The 19,972-nt window shown below is 51.9% G+C and overlaps 2 protein-coding genes across 3 annotated transcripts; one reads left to right on the top strand and one right to left on the bottom strand.

Annotated features, from left to right (window-relative positions):
• Positions 1 to 4,655: 4,655 nt before the first annotated feature.
• MYOC (myocilin) lies at positions 4,656 to 7,471 on the bottom strand. The gene is made up of 3 exons (XM_061345432.1): positions 6,682 to 7,471; positions 6,029 to 6,148; positions 4,656 to 5,897 (listed from the first exon to the last, which is right to left on the bottom strand). The coding sequence occupies exons 1-3, from the start codon at positions 7,178 to 7,180 to the stop codon at positions 5,113 to 5,115; spliced, it is 1,404 nt and encodes a 467-aa protein (XP_061201416.1). The 5' UTR covers positions 7,181 to 7,471; the 3' UTR covers positions 4,656 to 5,112.
• A 149-nt stretch (positions 7,472 to 7,620) lies between these two features.
• Positions 7,621 to 19,907, top strand: VAMP4 (vesicle associated membrane protein 4). Of its 2 annotated transcripts, none has more exons than XM_061345431.1 (8): positions 7,621 to 7,766; positions 8,162 to 8,236; positions 10,117 to 10,163; positions 10,506 to 10,556; positions 17,209 to 17,309; positions 17,863 to 17,942; positions 18,085 to 18,136; positions 19,214 to 19,907. In XM_061345431.1, exons 2-8 carry the CDS (start codon positions 8,171 to 8,173, stop codon positions 19,240 to 19,242), a joined length of 426 nt encoding a protein of 141 aa, XP_061201415.1. In that variant the 5' UTR covers positions 7,621 to 7,766; positions 8,162 to 8,170; the 3' UTR covers positions 19,243 to 19,907. The 2 variants fall into 2 exon arrangements, with proteins under 2 accessions (XP_061201415.1, XP_061201414.1); XM_061345430.1 differs by having other exon boundaries at positions 7,625 to 7,766; positions 8,125 to 8,236.
• Positions 19,908 to 19,972: the final 65 nt, after the last annotated feature.

The raw sequence follows: 19,972 nt of genomic DNA, 5'->3' as shown, positions 1-19,972 counted from the left end.
CACCTAGATAAGGTTACACAGGAACGTGTCCAGGCGGGTTTTGAATGTCTCCAGAGAAGGAGACTCCACAACCTCCCTGGGCAGCCTGTTCCAGTGTTCTGTCACCCTCACTGAGAATAAGTTTCTTCTCGAGTTTAAGTGGAACCTCTTGTGTTCCAATTTGTACCCATTGCCCCTTGTCCTATCATTGTTTGCCACTGAGAAGAGCCTGGCTCCATCCTCGTGACACTCCACCTTTATATATATATACACTAATAAGGTCACCCCTCAGTCTCCTCTTCTCCAAACTATAGAGACCCAGCTCCCTCAGTCTTTCCTCATAAGGGAGATGCTCCACTCCCTTAATCATCTTAGTTGCCCTGCGCTGGACTCTCTCCAGCAGGTCCCTGTCCTTCTTAAACTGAGGGGCCCAGAACTGGACACAATATTCCAGATGAGGTCTCACCAGGGCCGAGTAGAGGGGAAGGAGGACCTCTCTCAACCTACTAACCACCCCCCTTCTAATACACCCCAGGATGCCATTGGCCTTCTTGGCACACCTTTCATTGTTCTCTTTACAGTTCCCAAGGCTTAGGCCCGAGCATGGCATTAACACCTGGTGTTTTCTTCAGGGTTCCCAATGCTTGAGCCGGTCCAGGGCAACAGCACCTGGTATTTTCTTTACCGCTCCCAAGGCTTAAGCCAGACCAGGGTGATAATGCCTGCATCCATTTAGTTAACTACTTCTGTCTGTCACCCACACTAGTATAGTGCAATGTTTTGGATTTAGTCTGATACTAATGCTGTATTATTATGTTTTAGTTGTTCCTAAGTAGCACTTACCCTGATCGAGGACTTTTCAGTCTCATGCTCTGCCAGTGAGGTGGTGCACATGAAGCCAGGAGGGAGCGGAGCCAGGAGAGAGCACAGCCAGGACACCTGACCCAAACTAGCCAAAGGGTATTCCATACCACAGCACATCATGCCCAGTATATAAACTGGGGGGAGTTACCTGTAAGGGAGTGATCACTGCTAGGGTTTGGCTGGGTATTGGTCAGCAGGTGGTGAGCAGTTGTATTGTGCATCACTTGCATTTGTTGATTTGGTGTTGGGGTTTTTTTCCCCTTTTAGTTTTCTATTTCTTTGTTATTTCCTTTACGGTTATTATCATTAGTAGTAGTATTTTATTATACCTTAGTTACTGGACTGTTCTTACCCCAATCCATGGGATTTACATTCTTTCAATTCTCCTTCCCATCCCACCTGGGAAAGGGAGGCATACGAGCGAGCGGCTGTGTGGTTCTGAGTTACCAGCTGGGCTTAAAGCACAACAGTCCCTTTTGGCACCCAATATGGGGCACGAAGGGTTGAGAAAATTACAGATCTGACCAGAGTGTGCCAAAAAAGCCTGTTATAAGCTTTCATTGTTCTGCATTAATAGCCACTCGTCACACTGTTGATTTATTTGCTCTCTGAGTTGTTGCACTTGCTCTGTAGTCACATTGTGTAACACAGTATGTGTTCCCTGTGGGGATGTTTGTCACCTATGGGGCCTGAGCTAAGGCTCTCGCTTTGTTGTACTTTCCAATAATGGCTTCTGATATGATAGAATTGCTGGTTGTGAAACTGATCTGGTGGTGCCTGTACTGAGCATTGCAGCCATGTAATGGGAACTATTAACAGTTACATCCTTTGCCTTTCCTTCTCAGAGGACCAGCCTCTGGAGGCGACATTCACCCACACCTTCTCCTCCCACACCAGGCTATTTACAGCAGCATTTGAGATTTTTGAAGAGTTTGAGTACCCTTGAAACCAACCTGGTTCTTTTGCCAGGAACCAGTGTGTTGCTGCATGTGATTCAGGTCTTGTTTAAGGTTAAATAACTATCTAAGAACACCACCAAGAGATCTTCCCCAAGGCTGGATACTTATGAGTGGCAGGGTGTGTGGGATAATATAGGCACGTACCCAGGCGAGTGGGCCCCTCCAGTGCTTTGGAACTTCATCCCTGAGCAAGTGTGGAATCTGGAAAAACTAGTAAAACATTTGGAAAAAGTATGCTGTTGTCCTGGCAACACCAGAGAAGCACAAATCACCGCAGCATGCTGGGGCCTGGCCCATGCCTACAGAGTCCTGCTCAACACTATCCACTGCCCTCAGGGAGAAAAGGTCTCTGGATCCGATGACAAAGGAGTAGACACCAAAGCTACTCCAGCCCTGACAACAGACACTGCAGCCACTCCAACCGCAGTAGCAGGCACTGCAAATGAAACAAAGGACCAGTCTGTGCTGCTATCAATCACCCCTCTATGGAAGAAGTGGGCACTAATGTCAGCTTGTGTAGTGAAAGAGGACTCTTCGGTTGTGGGGTTCCTGAAGGTCAAAGAACAACAAGTGCCAGTCATGACCACAGCACTGCACCGGCGGCGATATCGCACCAACCAAGACTCCCTGATTCCCATCCATAAGCTCATCTGTAGACTGGAGAGTCAGGGAGTGATCAGTAGGACCTGCTTGCCCTTCAATAGCCCCATATGGCCAGTGGAAAAGTCTAATGGAGAGACAGTAGACTATCGTGGCCTGAATGAAGTCACACCACCATTGAGTGCTGCCATACCGGACATGCTAGAACTTCAGTATGAATTAGAGTCAAAGGCAGCCAAGTGGTATGCCACGATTGATATTGCCAATGCATTCTTCTCAATTCCTTTGGCAGCAGAGTGCAGGCCACAGTTTGCTTCTACTTGGAGGGGTGTCCAGTTCACTTGGAACCGACTGCCCCAGGGCTGGAAACACAGCCTTACCATGGACTGATCCAGACTGCACTGGCACAGGGGCAAGCTCCAGAACACTGATGACATTATCGTGGGTGGAGATGAAAACACCAGAAAAAGTCACACAACGGGACTAATTTCTGGAGTAACCTTATAGATGCTTGGGCCAAACAGCACGGCATATCACACCCCCTACCATGCACCAGCCTCTGGGAAAATCGAACTTAAAATGGACCACCCAGAGAAAAGGGTAGTGAGACTTCAAACATTCGGATACATACACACTTAGCAAAGGCCACCTGGTTGGTCAACACCAGGGGAGCTGCCAACAGGGCTGGCTCAGCCCATTCACAACTTTTACAGACTGTAGAGAGGGACATAAAGAATCTGCTGGGGAAACCAGTCTGGGTTATTCCTGCCTCAGGCAAAGTCAAACTCACTTATGGGATTGATTTTGCTTTGGGACCTGGGTGCACTTCGTGGGTGATGTGGGAGGATGGGGAAGTTTGGAGTGTACCTCAAGGAGATCAGATTTTGGGTGAGAATGGCTAATGAATTAAATTATGATGCTGTATAATATTGTATAATATATGCTGTATGATGCTGTATAATATTGGATATTGTCTCTTCTATGGTGGTTATATTCCATGTGGTACTTAGTTGCCAGCAGGGTTTAAAACACAACAGAAACCCCATGGGATGTGTCTCATCCCACACCCTCCCCAGCCCCTCCCAGTGGCCTGGCAGGGTCCTCCTCCAGTTCCTCCCCCCAGGACTCACCAGGGCAGCCCTCACAATGGAGGAGTGTGGGCTGCCTGCAGCTGGCACCCGCTGTCTTCGACTCCCTGGCACCCCTTTGTCTCCTACCCTTCAAGAACAGGGTCGGTTCTGAGCTGGGGCCCCTCCCTTTGGTGAGCAGCCAAATCCCCCAGCACAGCCTCAGTGTCCTCACCCCTTCCACCCCACACTGCCCCCGGCACCAGCCACCTGCAGCTCGCTAATCTTCCCCATGTGGTAAATCTCTGGGGGTTAGTGCTGAAGCTTTAACTTTTATTTCGATTCAATGTTGTGGTCATGTCACAACATGCTAAATAAAGGTGCTCTTGGGGTTGGCTGCATCAGCAGCTGCCTCCCAAATGTGGCGTTTTCCAGGCCAAAGCTTTACTGGTTGCCCCCAGCACCTTCAGCCTCTTGGTACATCAAGGGGGGCACTGGCACACCAACCCCCGGAAAAAAACAGGTTTGGAAAGATGAGGTGCAAGGCAGCAGTGGTGGTGGGCACCTATTGGGCTGGCACCCTGTGCACCCCCAGGGATGGGGCCGCTGCTGTCCCATCTGTCCCGAGTGCCTGGGAAGTGGGGAGAAACAGCCTTCTACAAACCTTCTATAATAAATAGAAGAGTGTGGCTTGGCCTGGCAGGGGGAGTGGGGCCACAGTGGCCACACTGCATAGGTGGCCAGGCACAGACAATTAACCTGAAGCACATGGCTGAGAGGGGCTGGGCTCACCAAGAGGCTGCTTGGCTGCAGGATGCTCTCCCAGCCTTCCTCACCACTGCTCTCTTGGCTTATTTTGTTGTCCCAGTAAAACAAGGGTTGTGCAATAAGTGCCCGTATTCCTTGCTGCATTTGATCCCAACAGGTAATTTTTGGAGGTGGCTGAGCTCTGGAATGCCCCAGGCATCTACAGTGTGGGATGCAGCAGGGCTTATGGGCTCTCAGCAGGGGAGCTCCACTCTGTAGGGCTGCTGGTGGTGGGCAAATGCTGCTCTCCTCTGCAAGGCTGGAATGAACTGGGGAGGCCTCCCCAAAACTGCTGCTGCTGAGGGGAGTCTGAGGGGCAGCAGTGGTGCTCGTGCTCAGCCAGACCCTGGAAACACAAACCTTGGTCCCACAGAGGGGGTTGCTGCTTGCAACCAGGGAAAGCTTTTATTCATAAGGTGGGACCTTCCCAGACAGCCTCTCCCTACCTCCACCACTGCCTTGTCCAGTCTTCACTGGGTGGGCTCACTGCCTGAGCCCTCCCTCCTCAGATTCAGGGGGGTCACCATGGTTGCTCCCAGCGGATGCAGGAGTGGTTCATTCAAAACCCAGAAAGACGCTCCATTGGCTTGACCAGGCTCTAGAGAAGCACTTAATTTCTCCCCACTGCACTCACACACAGTGGGCTGTTGCCGGAGGTGCCACTGGGGATGTTGGTGGCCCCATCATGGTGCAGCTGAGCAGCGTGTGACCCCCACCATTACCTAGGGCTGGCTGAGGAGGCACTCCTGGCTGTGCTGGGGCAGGGAGCTGGGGAGCAAAGCAGGGTGCTGAGGCATATAGAGGTGTCAGAGGAGCTGAGCCAGCATGGCCTCAGCTTACACCTGGGAGAGGCGGACAGGGTAGGTGACCATGTTGAAGCTGTCCCAGGCAAAGAGCTGCCGCTCGGTGGGGTTATAATCCACCATGTTAAGGTACCGGAAGCGGTTCTGGAAGGGGATGCTGAGGGCCCGGCTGGTGCCAGTGGTTGTGTTGTAGGCAAAGTTGATGGTGGTGTTGGGCGCTGAGTAGCTGCTGATGGTGTAGAGGGTGCCACAGATGATGAATGAGTTGTCCACCCCCCGCTTGCGGATATTGGTCTCCCAGGTCTGACGGATCTCCAGTGTCTCGGGGTCCAGCTTGGAGAGGACGATGGCCCCCCGAGCCTTCTCGGTGCTGTAGATCACCCAGAGCCCCGTCTCATCCACGGCCAGATCAATATCGGTGTAGCCCCCCCAAGCGTAAGGGTACTGTCCATGGTAGCCAGCATCAGGGATCTCCTTCTCGGCCGTGATGGCCTCTGTCCGTAGGTCGTAGCGGGCCACGGCATGGGAGCGGCGGGGCTGGAAGAAGAGCCCGCCGCGGTAGATGACAGCGCCATTGCTCTCCAGGGGCCGCGGCAGGATGTGAACCTTGGCAGGGTAGCCCTGGGCCAGCTGCTCGGCTGCCTCGTACTGGAAGAGCTGGCGCACCTCTGTGCCCACCGTGTCCACGCGCCAGGTGGTCTCCCGCGTGAAGGGGGGCACGGGTTCGGGGTCCTTCATCCACACACCGTATTTGCCAGCGATGGAATCTGCCCGGCCGAAGACAACAGGCTCTCCAACCCACACCAGCTCACCGCAGCCTGCTCAGGGACAGGAAGGAACAGAAAGGGGTTATTGCTCAGCAGCAGCTGCACCTGGGCAAGCCCCTCAGGAGGACCAGGCAGGGTTTGTTAGCAGGGAAGCATGGGGCCAGCCGTGCCGGTGGCAGTACCTGAGTCCTCCGTCCCCGGGCGGCTGAGTGCAGTTTCCTCCAGGACGTGGGATGCGGGAACCTCTGTCCTCTCCGACTGCAACTCCTGGTACGTGAGGGGCTGCGGGTTCCAGCGAGAGGCTGCGGTGGGGCAAGGTGCAGTGTGATCAGGGTTTCAGCCAGCTCCCCTCACCACCACACCTGCCCACCCCACCGTTGGGGGTTTCCATGATGGACTGTTGCCCCCCCACACCACCAGCACCTCTGTCAGGAGTCCAGTGCCGCCTGCTGCTGCAGTAGAGCACATCTGTGACCTGCTGATGGGGGTGCTGCTCTGCAGCCGCTGATGCTGTTGCCCCTCAGGTCTGGAGTTTAATGTTCCTTCAGGGAATCTCCTAAGCCCCCAGACGAGCACAGTCCCCTGCATTCCCCCCTCTGCTGCAGGGTGGATGGTGGGATGAGTGGGCTCGGGCTGCCAGCCCTGATTTAGGAATGGGAGGGGGTTTGCTGCAATGGGTTGTGAAACCCCCCGGGTGAGCACTGCAGCAGAGGAGCGCCCTGCCGGGGTCCCCAAGAACGGGGCAGCAGGGGGTGCACTGCACAGGCGGCAGTGAAGAGGTTCTGCGGAGACTCGGTGCCAGGGCTGCTCACAGGGTCCCAGCCCCGACCCTTACCTTTGCCGGGGACACGCAGGGCTTCGCGGTCGGGCTCCTCTCCGCCGGGGGAGCAGCGGGTGGTCCGCAGCCGGGCGATCTCCTGGGCGCTGCTCTCCAGCCGCCTCCTCAGCTCTGCGTTCTCCAGCTCCAGCCGCCCCTTCTCCTCCTCCAGCCGGGAATTAGCCCGAAGCAGCTCACCATAAGCGCCCTCCAGGCCACCGGCCGGGGCCGCTTGCTGGGAGTCCCGTGCTCCTCCCGCCTCAACCCCGCGTGGCCCCGAGCCCCCCGCGCCCCTCTCCCGGCTCTCCAGCCGGCTCAGGCGGGCGGCGAGGGACGCCAGCTCTGCCCGCAGCTCGGGCCCGCCGCCGGCATTGGGGCAGGCGGCCTCGACGGGGCTGGCCACCGTGAAGGAGTAGGTACAACGCCCGGTGCTGTCATCCGCACGCTTTAGAAAGGCTCTCTCGCTCCGGCAGCCCAGTGCCAGGCCCCCCAAGAGCACAAGCCAAGGCCCCAGCATGACCCCGTACTATCAATGCCGTCGATGTCTCCGTGCTGACGCCCGCATTTATAGGGCAGGAGGGCGGAGGGGAGAGGGCCAGGACGGAGGGGGGACGGACGAGCCAGAACCTTCCAGATGCCTGTGGCGGCGGCGGCAGCTTTCGCCCAGCGGCAGCCGGCACCCCCCCCGCCCGGACTCCCCGAGGCCGCTGGCCGAACTCCGGCAGCCTGCGGCCGCCGCCAACGGTCTCGCTGCCGGGGCCGTGTGCCAGGGGTGATGCCGAGGGCCGGGGCGGCCGGACCCCCCGGCTGCTGGCAGGGACACATAGCACGGGGTCGGACCAGCCCCAGAGTCCCGAGCCAGGTCCCGCGGTACCGGACTGGGGCCGCCCCTCGCCCGGCACCTCCCGCCGGCTCCCGGCCCCAGGCCCCGCCCCCAGGGAGGCCCCGCCCCGGCACCATGCAGGCTCCGCCCCGACCCTGCCCTCTACTCGGCAATCGATTGCTCGGCGCGGTGGGCGGATCGCCGAGGCGGTCGATGGGACAGCTGACTCGCAGCCGCAGTGCCGGCCATTTCCCGCCGGCCCGGCCCGGCGTGGAGCCCGGTGAGAGCGGCTGCCGTGGTGGGGTCCTGCGTCGTCGCGGGGGTTGGGTGTCTCTGTCTGGGCATTGGCTGTGCTTGCTGGTGGCCCCTGTGGCACCGGCGGGCTGAACCGGAACGGCGGGCCCGGGTGAAAGTGCGGGTGTCGGGCACCGGCTGCCCTTGAATTCCCTCTGCCCTGTGGCTCTTGCATCCTTGTTTCGTCTTTCCCCTTTTCCCTCCCCCCCTCCGGGGACACTGTGTAGGGCTCCCCGGGTGCCCGCCACGCTTTGCCACTTCCCCTGGCGAGGGGCGGCCTGGGCAGCGCGGTTGAGTCGTGCAGCAGCGGGGTGACCCGGCCCGTGTCTGCACCTCCCCGGCAGGCTTCTCCTCCCGGGCACGAAGTCGCCTCTCCCGCAGGCAGAGACCATGCCCCCGAAATTCAAGCGGCACCTGAACGACGACGAGGTGACGGGCTCCGTGAAGAGTGAGCGGGTGAGTGCCGGTGCTGCTGGCCGTTATGGTACGGAGCGGTCCCCGGGATAGGGGCCCATGGAGGGCAGGTGGTTGTTAGGGCACACTGGGGACCCTAAGGCCCCCGCACTGCCCCATGCCGTTAGCCGCTGGGTCGGCTGGTGCAAGGTGAGCTACGGCTCCGTTTGCCGAAGGGGCTGCTGCTGTTGTGTCCCGTAGCTACGGGGCCTAGAAACCCGGGTCGCTGTCGATAATGTTATTTAGTTAGTGGGGCATTGTCCATGCAGCAAACCTCATCTGTGTGTTTTAAAACAAACCTCACTCAGAGATCCTGTTTTGGGAACCTGATTCAGTTTCTTTAGGCTCTGAGATCCGGTGTGCCCCAGTTTCCTGCCTCTGCACAGCTAGGCCTGGGCATCACAGCTCTCCTCCACATGTTATTGGCTGAAGGACTCTTGTGAAGTTACCCTGTGCTCTACAGGTCATTTTTCCCCCCCCAGTCACCATGTTCCCCTGATGTTTCAGGCCTTGAATACGGGTCAGTGGTGCAGCTGCCTGTTTTAGACAAAGTGGATTGAATGTGATGTGTTTGTCCTGGGGTCATACTGTGCTAAAACTGAGTTTAGACCGTAGTCTCAAATGTTGCTATGGTTCATGACAGCCATCAGCAAGATGAGGATCCTGTGTTGCCAAAAGCAGTTTGCTCAGCCCTTGAGGGAGACAGTGGCTGAAACTACTTCGTTGTCTTGCTGTTTGCTTAAGTTGATTAAGCAAATATGACAAGGATGGAAATATAGGTGAGCTTTAAAATAAGAGGACTGTGTTTCAGGTGGGAGCCGCAGTTTATGCACAGAGGAAGCAGCTTTCGATACCATAAGGACAATTCCGTGTGTTCCTAGGCCCACCTGCTTTGTGTGCCATTCCCACTCTCTCTTGATTTTTTTTTGACCCTAAATGGATGTTCTAGGGAACTCTTGGCTCGATTGGAGAATTTGTGCTGCCTTGGTCTGAGAAATGAACTCTAGTACTGTCTGTCTGAATCTTTCAGGCTTAAGTGTGATTGTGGGGCTGCTCTTAAAATTCAGGCTTTGGACTGTCTGACGCAGTACAGTGGAACAGCAAATCTGAGCCCAGGAGGAGCCCTTTGATGGGAAGCAGAGGAGCTGTGAGACCGTTCTGCTTTCCAGCCCGGCCATGGCTTTTGCTTGAGTTGAGTGTTTGGAAGGGCCAGCCTCTCTGGACGTGCCTTACAGGGAGCCCAGCGTGTTTCCTTGTAGTCATCCTTCTTGCATCTGCTGCCATTAGATGGCTGGAGACGCTCCCAATGTTCTCCACATTTGGAGTGAATCCGACTTCCCAGGTACATGGGACACTTCGCGGTGGCTGATGTTCTTTGAGTTAGCTGCCATTGACAAAGTGCAGCACTGGGGATTGTCCCTTGAACAAACGGGAGCTTCCTTCCACCGCTGGCCTGTGCAGGGGCTCTGCTTTGTGCTTGCTGACACTGGCTGCTTCTGCACCACAGGGAGTTGTACTGATCCCTGGAATTGGGATTTGAACCTTTGCAGGCAACTGGCCATTGATATAAATCCAGTTTGGCTCAGCGGCAGAGTTGCAAGTTGTCCCAAGTCAGAGCTGCAGAGCTATGCATCAGTCAGTGCTTGCAGAGTTAGCAAACACTGCCAAAGTGATAATAGCAGCATGGAGACATCCAGTTCAGACCTTAGTCACAAGGGGAGAAAAACAGAATAACTCCAAACGAGTACTGTCGATCCCCTCCAAAGGAGGGCTTGCATGTAACCTGCAGTCAGGGGATGCTGACTGTGTCTTAAGAGCTGGAAGTGTGCATGGGAATTGGTGGTTGCTTGTTGATGTGGTTTGGCTCTTTTCTGTGCTTGCAGAGGAACCTCTTGGAAGAAGATTCAGATGAAGAGGAAGACTTTTTCTTGTGAGTTTCTGAATGACTGATCTAGGGAATGCGATGTCTTAACTGCCTAAGCTCCAAGACTGCAGGTGTTGAATACCAAAAGCTGCTCCCTTGCCTTGTAGGGGGGGCCTGGAAGTCAAGCCCTTTTATTCCTTTGAGATGAGGCTTGACATCGAGCATGAATTAGATTTAATTAAGATTGGGGTGTCCCACGTATCCTAAGACCTGGGAGGGACTGATGGGAGGTATGAGAACAACCCTCTGTCTACAAGGTGTTGATTCTCTGTTGTGTATCTTTTGAGTCTGGTTTCAAAACATGTTTTCATTGTACCTTCCATCCTGATTGCTCTTTTCTGCCTGCAGGAGAGGGCCTTCTGGACCAAGATTTGGACCTAGGAATGACAAGATCAGGCAGTAAGTTGTTGTTCCTCAGTGCCATGCAGATGATACTTTATTCTGGCACTGTGAGCTCCTGTGCTGTCTTAACTATGTATTTCTTTGTAATTTAGAATATGAACATGGCTTGTACTTGCTTTCTTCTAACTGACGTTTCCTTCCCTACATGTCCACAGCTAAGGGAAATCTCAAACTTGATGCAAGTTATCAAGAAAACGGGCGCTGACAGAGGCAAAGGGATAGGATTGTATTGCAGTAGACCAGTGGAGTTTCTAAAGCTCTTGCTGTATTCTGGTGATGATCTCTTTCCTGCTTTTATGAGGCTCACTTTCTAGAGCATTAACCCTGAATTCTAACCTTTGCTAGCACCATTTTTTTTTTCGCTTTGTTGTTTTTTATTTCATCCTGTAGCTTGCTCCTCAACATTACAAGAAAGCAAGTGGTCAGGAACACACCAAGACCATGGTTTTTGGACAGTAGCTATTCTCTGGCCTCTTCTCAAGATAAAAACCTGATACAGGTCACCTGAAGATAAGCAGTGACTCAGTGGGGTCAAAGCAGCTGGAAAACAGGAAACCATTATGGCTGGAGGAGGAGGATTACTGACTGTATTAGGGCAAGAAGGAAGGAGTGAACACTCTGGATCCTTCTCCCATTGGGTCATTTCCTGGATGATGCTCGTTCTGGGTTCCAGTTTGTCCTGCTCTTATTTATGAGGGATGCAATGGTAGGATTTAATGGAAAAGAGGGGGGAATATTCACAGACTCCTGATTTGTGTTGCACTGTTTCCTTTGCTGATCTTCATGGAGCCAGAACAGAGATGTATGCAGGGACTGATGACCAGGCATTACTCAGACTGTGTTGACCTATGTGCAGCCTGAGTGTTGCTCTTCATTAGGGATTTTTTTCATGCCAGGAAAAAGGCAGAGATGACTCATTACCAGTGTCGGTGCCTGCCAGTGTGCCTGCTTCCCACATTACCTTGACAGATGAAGGGCACTTGAGTTATACAGCAGGTACTGTGTTGGTCACTGTGCCCTGTGTTTTCAGGAGGTCTCTGTTCCCTCCATGGTGTGAGGATGCAGTTGATAAGAGGTGAGTTGGTCCTTAGGGTAAACCAGTGTGGATAAAGCCTCCCTCTAGGTCAGGGCCAGGCTGATCTGGAGTGGATGAGAGGGATGAGATTTGGTTTTATCAGTGGGGTTCTGCCCCCTAAAAATGTGTAGAGGGGGTGACATCTATGCCTTTGTTCTCCAAAGGAGGGGCTTAGGTAGAGGAATAATACAGTTCGCTCTGGTTTCAGCAGAGGAGGAAAAGGAGGGTTGGGTTTCAGTTATTGATGAAACACTGTAAGGAAAAGACATTTTGAGGAATTTGAGCATTTAGAGAGCTGAGGCATAGGTGGATAAAGCTAGAGACTAGCTGTATCTGGAGGAACAAGGTGTGAAGACAGGCATAAAAGGAAACTGGATGCAGGATTGGGTAGAGGAAAAGATGATGGGATTATGGGAGCAAAGGTGTGAAATATGTTGGATGTGAGAGGCAAGACTGGACACTTTTCCTAGTTGTCCTTGGCAGCGAAGGGACTTGGGTCAGGGTGGTGAGTTTGGCAGCAGAGACCCTCAAGGCTGGCTCAGCTGCAGAAAGAGATGGTGGGGAACACTGCAAATCTCATAGGGGAAAGAGCTGATTTAGAGCCAGCAATAGCAACAGGAGAAAGTGTCACAGTCCCCTCTGTGCTGCATTTTCATCCTGATGTGTCTGGAAGTTCAAGCTTTGTTGTCCCAATGGCTGCTGGGTTGGGGGAGACACTCCTGGTAATTAAGTGGCTGCATGAGGTTCCTTAGGCTCCCACTGAGACCTCCCTGTCCCTGGGGAGAGCTGGAGCTGAAAGGCAGCTTTTAATAGGCTTCTATCCTTTTCCCAAAAGTTACAAAGAATAGGTAAGGGAGAGCTGATCTCTCTGCTTTTGCTTTCAGGCTATGTGAGAAGTACTGAGTGTGTGTCATGAGAGCTCTTACTGCCTTTCTGAGGGAAGGTGAGATGTTCATCTTCCACCTGTTTTATTTAGAACAGGAGCATCTCATCGCAGGTCGTATTTTCAAAAATGCTACTAAAATCACCCCCTTTTCTGTGCTGCTTCATGTCCTACACTGCTGATGTTTCTGCTTTCAGGTGGCTGTTGCTGGTCCTGGTTGTGGTGGCGATGAGGCTGAGCATGCTACTGTGGTTCCCCAGGAGGCTGTGGTTCCCCGATTGTATTGTTGAGGGTGGCCAGCACTAGAGCTCAGCCTCAATGGTTTTGTCTGTCTCTTAAGTTACATCTGGAGGAGGGAGAGGGTTTGGGGAATGGTTTCAAGGCAAGAGTTGACAGCAGCTTCACAGGGCCTGGCTGCTTATTGCAGGTTGCTGGCTGTGCAGTGGACCCCAGCCGTAGTCCAAGCTTTCATTTAAAGGTGATACTGAGACCATGTTGACAGACATCATTGTTAGGTATAGTCCTTTCAAGGACTGAAGGCTTCAGGGAGGCACTGGCTGTTGTCTTCCTCACAGCTGGGATGAAACAGCAAAAAAACCTGTTATCTGTGGCACGGTTCAGTGCTGACACCCCATTGTTGAGTACAGCAGGGCGTTCTGCTGGGCAGCCTCTCTGCAGAGAGACATGCCTTGGAGAACACTGTGCTTGGCTGTGCTTGGCTGTCCTCATGCCTTTGCACTGTTGTCCATCCAGCTTGGCTCTCCGTCTTGTTCCCTCTTGCCTGGGTTACTGCCACAACAAGGGATGTTTGGGTTTAATTTGCACCAAAATACATAGCGCTATTAATATTGCTGGGGTGGAAAATATAAGTGTGTCATGCTAGCTGTAAACAGCCAGCTTGGAGACAAGAAGCAGCCTTGAGTAGCGCATCCCATGGTGCGTGCATGGGCAGTTTATGGTGTCTGAAGAATGCGCCACTGTTGTTAGGCAAACACTGTGACCATCCCAGGGAGTTTCTCAGTAGCTAACCCAGAGTAGCCAAAATGGAAGGTTTATTCCTCCCACTCTGGACCCAGCAAAGCACTAAGAAAAGAGGAGCCTAAAGCAAGATGACTCTTGTTGCTTTGATAGTGTGCACTTGCTGTCCTTATTAAAAGCATCATATATGCCACAATTAGTAAGAAGGAGGGTCATGGGAGCCATATTTTATGCTTTTGTCTTGCTTTCTTTCCTGGCAGCTATTCTCCTTCATTTCTCTTGGAAATCTGGCAGGAGTGAAGCACATGAAATACATGTGTCAAAAGCCAGTATCTCCCTAACAGGAAATAGGCTTCGTATTAGAAGATTCATTCTCTCTTGCCAAACGAAACAAGAAAATATTTTCTTCGTGATGTGACTTGAATTTCCAACCTTAAGCATGCCAAACGAATGGGAATTTCTGACTTTGTTGTGAAACTGCAGGGCTAATGAATAGGCTGGGCACCTTCAGACCCCTCCCGGAGAAGCATGTCTTGCAGCAGTGATGGATGAGAAAGAAAGCAAGCAAGGGCTGGCCTAAGGTCTGGCTAGAGCGCTCTGTGGAGAACAAAGTTTCATTCCCTGGCGTGGTCTCTTCTTCCTTGCTATTTTCCAGGCTCTCTTTGCATCAGATTGATCTGAGCACCAGAAAGTACTGGGATGCTCAGTGTCTGTGTTCCATGGGAGTTAAATGTCTCAGTATTTGCGAGAGTTTAAGCCTTGATTTCTTTGTGCTTCCACTCTCCATCTATGAAATACTTTGTTCACTGGGGGATGGCTGACAGCATGCCCAAGCTATGAGCAGGTAGCAGAGGCACACAGTTTTTTGCCAAGCAGCTCAAGTGCAAACAGGTGGGATGCTGAGATGCAGCTTGGGTAGTAGGGTCTGTGTTCCGTAGGTCTCTTCCAAATGCTTGATGTATGATAGCAGCTTCAAATTACAAACCTGCCCACTTTGCCTTGAACACTTTGGGGTGCCTCAGGACCACAGCAGCATCTCTCCAGATGCTGACTTGTACTCGAGGCATACCGGGTGGTGCCTTGTGCTGCACATTCCTAGGTGCATTGTAACTGTGTGTGCTCCCACTTGTTTGTTGTACCAAGATAACTTGGTCACAATTCTGTTGTGGGAGGAAATCTCTTTATTTTGCAGCCAGTGAACTATTCTAGAAACATTTACATACTGCAGATGCAGTCTTCTGCCCGTGAAACTGATGTTTAAAACATTCTAGTTTTTGCCAAGCAAAATAGCAGATGTTTCCGCTTTTCTTCTCTCACCCCAAGCTATAGCAGCATTGCTGGCAGCTCAGAGCTGGGACTTGTCCATTGTGCTGAGGTAAGGAACCCCCCTTTGCAGAGCACGCCTCCTACTCAAGTCCTCACCTGCTACTCCAGGAAAGGGCCACAGGGCTGTGCATGTCCTCTGTGGGGTGAACACTTAATTCCACAGGCACCACCGCATGTTTCCCAGGCAGCATCTGCCTGCATCTTCAGTGCCACCTTCCACAACACATTCTCAACGGTGGCAGCTCTGCCTCATACCTTGCAAAAGGATCAGGATAGGGTCATGGGCACAGGGCATGCTCCTGCTGAGAGGTGATTGGGGATTATCTGTGCCTTTCCCCTCCAGATAAGAAACTCCTGGCAGGTGGCTGCCACTGCACAGTGTAGGTGGATTCAGAGATGCTGCTCCCACAGACTCTGCAGTGTAGCACAGGGAAGGCAGGTTCCTTTCTTGTGGTGTCCTAAATAAAGCAAGTTTTCACATGCATTGTGAAAATTCTAGCATGTGCCATGAGGGCTGTTAAATCAGAAACTGGCTTCAGAGGTGTTGCCTGACTGTTCCAGCTCTGGAAGCCACAGTGGTGCTACAGAGCCTGAGCTAAAATGCGAAGATGGAAGCCTCTTCATATTCAAAGATCTGGAGCTCATTCTAGAGCTTTGGGGGGGGGGGGGGGGGGCGCCTTTTAAGGATATTCCTTGCCTGGTTTGGAATTGTAAGGCAATGTGAGCAAGGCATGTGCTTTTCCTTTGTGACCACTATTGCTTGTGGCAGCTGCTCATCAGTTGGTGCAAGCATCTCACTGGAGCCTGGGGGCTCTGTACCTCCTACAAACACCTACACCTTCATCTATGCTCTGCTCTGTGAGAGGCATATAGCTGATAGGAAGACAGGAGAAATAGGTCAATGTGAACCTATGACTCTAGTTAATTAATTACTGGTTTGGTGGCTGGAACAGAGCCCTGTTCCTGATTCTGCAGTGCCCCACTGACTGGCTGTGGGCAAATTGCTCTGAGTCTCTCTTGGCCCTGGTTTCCTGGGCCATGGTGGAGGATAATACTGTCGTATCAAGTGCTCTGAGGTTAGGTGCTGGATGATGGCTCTCTTGAGTAGTGGAGTTGGGTCTGGTGTTGCTGTAAAAATCCTGATTTGGCAAAAAACATTGAGCTTCTGCATCTGTGAGATGGCAGTGGGGAGGAGAGGGTTTTGTAAGGTCTGAAGAGGGTGGTGTGACTAGATAATATGGGGAGCATGACAGTGTGGATGCTAAGTAGGTGCTAAAGACAAGGTGCTGGTAATCCTTTCCCTTGGGGACACCAGTGCCACAGTTAATAGGAGGTGTGTGGTTATGATAATGTGGAATGCTGCTGAAGTGGCCTGTTTGTGCTGCATATTTAGCAAATCCTGGATGCATTTTGATGTGTTTAAAGTGCTTAAATGTTTTTAATCGAAGCAACCTAAGCTGTCAAACCTAAGACTTAATGCAGAGTGAGTGGCCTGGAGCTATTTCTGGTTTGTTGCCCTGTGTGTTTGTCGCATTACCTCCAATACATTGCTGTTGCCACTTACTTTCTGGGAACGGCATGTCTCGAACAATGTATTGTCTCCCTAGGGGCCAAGAAATTTCTTATTTCTATCTCCAGGAAAATCAAAGTGTATTAGCTCCAAAATACAAACCAGAATGTAGCAGTATTTTTCCACCAGGAGAATTTTTCTCTCTTACCAATGTGCCTTTTTTTTATGGAATGAATAAATGCATTTATAATAACCCTGCGGGTGTGATTTAGGCTACTGTTCACTGAAGCAACTACCCACAGAGTTGCGTAACCTATGAGAAGATGAATTATAATAACTTGGTTTAGTTCATATCAGCCAATTTCTTTACTGTCCTCTTGACACCCCTGGCAGAGTGGGGTTCATTTAGCAAATTGGTTGCCAGAGGCATGAGTGCACCTTTAGTTTCCCCTAGTTACTTAGCAAAGGTGCATTGCAAGGTTCTGTGAAATCTGGAAAGATAAGGTATAATTTTTATACTTTTGTGAGCTATTCTGCAGCACAGGTGCCCACCAACAGCAACTTGTGCCTTTTCTTACTGCATTTGGGTATTGAAGATGTTACAGAGGGTACCCTATGTCTACTGACTTCCCAGTACCCTCTGAGCCCCTTGTGTTCTCTCACCCTTCTTGGGGTTGCCAGAGACCCACCCCAGGTGATGCCATACCTCTTGCTTTCTGGCATCCCATCAACCTCCCTCCAGTGTTGTCCCCTTTGGTTTTTGTCAGCGAGCTCAGGGATCCTGCCAGCCTGGGCAGCTCTGAGCAAGGGCTGGTGCTGCAGAGTACAGCTGGTGATGTTCGCTTCTGCTCTTCATGCTGCCTTTGCTCTGCTCTAGTGTCCAGAATCAGGTGGATGAAGTCATCGACGTTATGCAAGAGAATATCACAAAGGTGATTGAAAGAGGCGAGCGGCTGGATGACCTGCAGGACAAATCAGGTGCTGATCTGTTCCCCACATCTCTTTCCCTGCTGCTGGGTCAGGTTACCTGTTTGCAGCTCAGAATGACAGACCTGGGCTTGTATTTTTGCTCCTCCTGGGAGAGGTGTATCAGCCTTAGGCTGCAGATCTGACTTCCTGCTGACATTCCCTTTCCACCTCCGCCTTCTGCTGCTCTGCAGAGAGGCATTAGTTTGGAGGCATTTGGGTACTGTGATATGGTTCATCCTTCAAGCAAAGGTAGATTGATCTGTTTCACAACGGCCTGGAGCACTTCTGCTGTCTGCTCCCCTGCTGGCTAGCAGATCAAAATCCTGTCCTCGGAGGGCAGCCAGTACAAAGGGGGCTCAGTGGGACTCTGGCAGGTCTGCATGTGCTCTACCAAAGGGCGTCACATTGGTGTCTGCTGTGGCTTTGATGAATCACGCTGTGGTTGGGTCTTTTCCACTAATGCAGAGTTTATTGCTTAAAACTCAGTGGAGTCAGTAGAATGAGTGGATGCTCCATCTCCCACTGTGTGCCACTGAATCACCTCTTTTCTTTCCTTTGATAGAAAGTTTATCAGACAATGCCACAGCTTTTAGCAACAGAGCCAAGCAGCTTCGGAGACAGATGTGGTGGCGAGGCTGCAAGGTGAGCAACAACAGGAACAGCAGAGGGGATGCAGAAGTTCTGCTTTCTAGCTGAAAAGATGCTGGAGGGCAAAGGCCTTCTTTCATGTCAGAGCAGCTACATATGGCACCCTATGTAACATGCCTCTGTGCTCCTCTTGCAGATGAAGGCAATCATGGCACTGGTGGCAGTCATTCTTCTGCTTGTGATCATTGGTGAGTAGCTCCATGTCACCTCAGCCACGTCTGGCATAGAAACACCCATGGCAGTCCACACTGTGAGTGCCACCACAGTGCTGTTGTCTCTGTGGGAGAGCACCTGAGCCGCTGTGTCAGGCCCTGCTCTGCCTTAACATGTCCTAAGTGGTGCCTGTAGACCACTCTGTGCTCCTCTTCTGCAAGGCTTAAATGTGCATGCGGAAGGGCAGGCTCAAACCAAGTCCTGCTGACTGTAGCCAAAGAAAGCCAGCGCTGCCTAAGCAACACTGGATTGATCCAGGGCTGGCACCCATAGATCCTGAGGCTGGTGGGAGTAGGTGGAAGAGTTTCAGACCAGAGCAATGGCTTCCAAAGACCTCTCCACATGTTATCAGCCAACTTGCAGTGGGTCTGCTCCCTGCACATGCTCTACCCCAGAACTGCTGCACTTAATTTTCAGCAGGTAGCTGCTGTGGGTCTGACATTGGTCCCCTCCGCTGCCCTCTGCCCTTCCCAGTCTCTCTGGAGCTCCCCAGAGCAGTGATGCCACTGCTTTCCCTACCAAATAGGTAGTAACAACCAGAGCATATTTCTTCAGGCAGAAGTAGTTCAGCCCTCTGCCCGCAGAATGATGTGCTATGGGGATCCAAGGAGCCCTGCATGGCAGCACTGCTCTTCTGTGCTACTGGGTCTGGAGGTTTTTCCTCTCACTCACTGTGGCTGGGGGCAGCTCTGTAACTGTTTTTGTTACTTCAGCCAAACTCTGGTTGCCTGTTTGTCCTCCTGACACACAGCCTGCAGCGGGAGAGGCAGAGGTGGCAGCAGTGCCAGAGCATTCTAGAGTGAGAGACTGATGGAAAATCCCATCTGGTTTCAGTTAGGGAAGCTGGAAGGAGATGAAGGTGGTGGGAAATGTTGTCTAGCATGTGTGCAGGCACAGACTGCATTAGCTTGAGCTTGGAAACATACTCTCCCTCACAGATGTTTGGTGCTTGTTGCTACAGGAATGGGGGGGGGCCCCCCCCCCAATCTCTATCAGGGAGGATTGTTGCATGCAAAGGTGTGTGGCTGAGAGCTTGTTTCTTTGTTTTCCAGTACCTATAGTCCTGAAGTACCATACCTGACCAGGCAGCTGGAGACTTTGGTGGAGCTGGCTCTGGGATAACCAAACTGCTGTGTAATTTAAGTGAGATACCTGTATATAGCTTTGAAGTTGTTTTCCTCCAAGGAGTGAGGTGGCAGTGGCAAGTAGCCAGTTCTAACAGTGTTTTAAGAACTGCCAAATGACCCTTTTTTGGTTGAGTACCTGCTCCTGCTGTCAGGTTGTTTTTTCTTTCATATATAACAGAAGATTCTGTTCCCAAACTGCCTGTTTTGTGGAATTCTGGGGCTCTGGTTTGGAACTGGCTATTTGCCACTACAGTCTGTCTGTATATATGGTCAAGTTGTAATATTAATAATAAAAATACCATGTGAGTAGTTCCCTGTTGCCTGCTGTGGCAAGCTAAGGGGACTGACCCTTCATTGGAGTAAAGGACGGGAAAAAATGTCTGAAGAGAAGCATACCATTATGTCACAGGGAACTGCCCCTTCTGTGGAGAACTGCAAGGGTGTTTTTTCTCTGTTGTTAAAAAAAGAAGGGGGGAGGGGGGAATGGAGGGGAATTAATAGGTTTTACAATCCAGAAGACTTTCTGGTCCTGCCATGGGAATGCACAAGCTCAGTGTTTTCAGTATTGCTGCTTACAGCTGTGACTAAAGACATTCCAGTAAACCTATTTTTGACTGTATATATGGAGTTCTTGCATATCTTCATAAAGTTTTGGAGGACATTCAGGGCTTTCCACTGTCAGGA

This window comes from Neopsephotus bourkii, unplaced genomic scaffold, assembly GCF_033783945.1.
Source record: "Neopsephotus bourkii isolate Nb327-2 ecotype Australia unplaced genomic scaffold, CSIRO-AGI_Nbou_v1 NB_234, whole genome shotgun sequence".
Classification (NCBI taxonomy): Eukaryota; Metazoa; Chordata; class Aves; order Psittaciformes; family Psittacidae; genus Neopsephotus; species Neopsephotus bourkii.
The sequence above is the reverse complement of the archived record's forward strand: the minus strand, read 5'-3'. Positions and strand labels throughout refer to the sequence as shown.